Source organism: Trichechus manatus, unplaced genomic scaffold, assembly GCF_000243295.1.
Source record: "Trichechus manatus latirostris isolate Lorelei unplaced genomic scaffold, TriManLat1.0 scaffold00018, whole genome shotgun sequence".
Classification (NCBI taxonomy): Eukaryota; Metazoa; Chordata; class Mammalia; order Sirenia; family Trichechidae; genus Trichechus; species Trichechus manatus.
Window position 1 is genome coordinate 16,914,835 of NW_004443954.1, and position 1,610 is coordinate 16,916,444.

The following is a 1,610-nucleotide window of genomic DNA, read 5'->3' on the forward strand; positions in this document are numbered from 1 at the left end:
TCTTCTTCTGGATATTACACCTTTATCAGATATATGGTTCCCAAATATTTTCCTTCATTCTGTAGATTGTCATTCTGAATATATTTTGAAGAAGGTTTTGGCAGTGTTTGCTGATGGACCAAACAGAAGCTGGCAAAACTGCTAACGTACAGGCAGTGTGTGCTTTGTGGGCTCCCAAGGACTTAGCGTCACTTCACCAAGCACACGTGCTCTGTCTATCTAAGGATTCTATGGTGGATGTGACTTTATTTTCTACTCAGGTTCAAGGGTGAAGAGAGGAGATACAGGACATTCATCTTTTCTCTACATGCAGCCAACTCATATGCTATTCATCATTCTCCTTTGTGTCATATATTACTTTGTCTAAGCAGCTTCACAAGTTGAATGTTGTTTTGATTACTCATTGCTAATATTTAACTTAGAGGCATTTTGCATAATTTATCTTTAATCATAATAAATACATGCCATAATAAACAATTATGTGATTTATTTTAAATATTTACTTGGGGTTTATCACAGAATATTAGATTTGCTCACCATTTTATCTTTGGTGCGTAAAACAGTCTGAGCACTCAAGAAATTTTTGTAGAATGAATGAGTAGTGATATATTATGAATGCAGATTTTCTCTTAATTAAGGGACTGTATGAAGCAATGTATAATAAAAATTCAGAACTGTGTTCAAGTATAGCAAATTTAGAGCAGTTTTCCCCTAAACACTAAAAACGATATTGGAGTCATATCGATTGACAGATGTTATACTGATTTGCATTGTTAAAGCAATGCTTTAGAACTTATTTCCTTTTCATTCATTTATTAACTCTTGAGGAGCCAATGTTTAGACATGAAAGCAGTTTGAATTGAGGGGAAGTGGGGCCACTGGAGCCTGATACTGTTGCAATGAGACAAAACGCTAGTGTTTTATGCTGTAACGTCATAATCCAATCCAAGTACAGCAAAGCTAATTAAAATTTGATTCAATAGTAATTTGAAGAATTTTTAGTCAATCACAATGTCTTTTGGTTTCCTTTCAATTTAGGTTCTGAATGTGACACCTAATGATGGCTTTGCTAAAGTGCATTACGGCTTTATCCTGAAAGCACAGAACAAGATTGCAGAGAGCATTCCCTACTTAAAGGTAACTGTCACTGCCCGTGCTCTGATTCCTCTGACTGATCTGGACACCCTTGATTCCACATTGTGGATTAATTAGCATGCACTGCTGAGTCATTTCACATCAACATGGACACCCTCTGACCATGACATCTATATAAAGTAGGGATTCCCCCACAGTAGAGAGCATCATGTGCAGAAATACCAACCCTGTGAGCAGAGACTATTTGGAAGAGGCTTTATGAAGGAATGCCTAAAACTGCAGTTATTTTGCCTAAAACTGCAGTTATTTTTAGTTTTTTCTCTTGTTAAATGACAAAGATAGAGAAGAATTATTGATACAATACTTAAAGTTTGGACAATGAATTAAATGTTCCTTTTACAAATGACTTAGGACTTGAGTCTACTTTGAACAGGGATCATGGCTACCCATGTAAAGTGAGGTATCAAATGCAAACGCACAGGTCAAACCCAGAAAGCCTCATAGCTCAAAATGTT

General features: G+C 36.1%; 1 protein-coding gene across 1 annotated transcript in view; it reads left to right on the forward strand.

Annotated features, from left to right (window-relative positions):
- The window catches only part of ASPH (aspartate beta-hydroxylase), a 188,214-nt gene that overhangs the window by 149,977 nt on the left and 36,627 nt on the right, over window positions 1–1,610 (forward strand). The window contains exon 18 of the mRNA XM_023727723.1: window positions 1,039–1,137. Within this exon, the coding sequence (XP_023583491.1) occupies window positions 1,039–1,137 (99 nt within the window). The remainder of the gene's footprint in view (window positions 1–1,038; window positions 1,138–1,610) is intronic.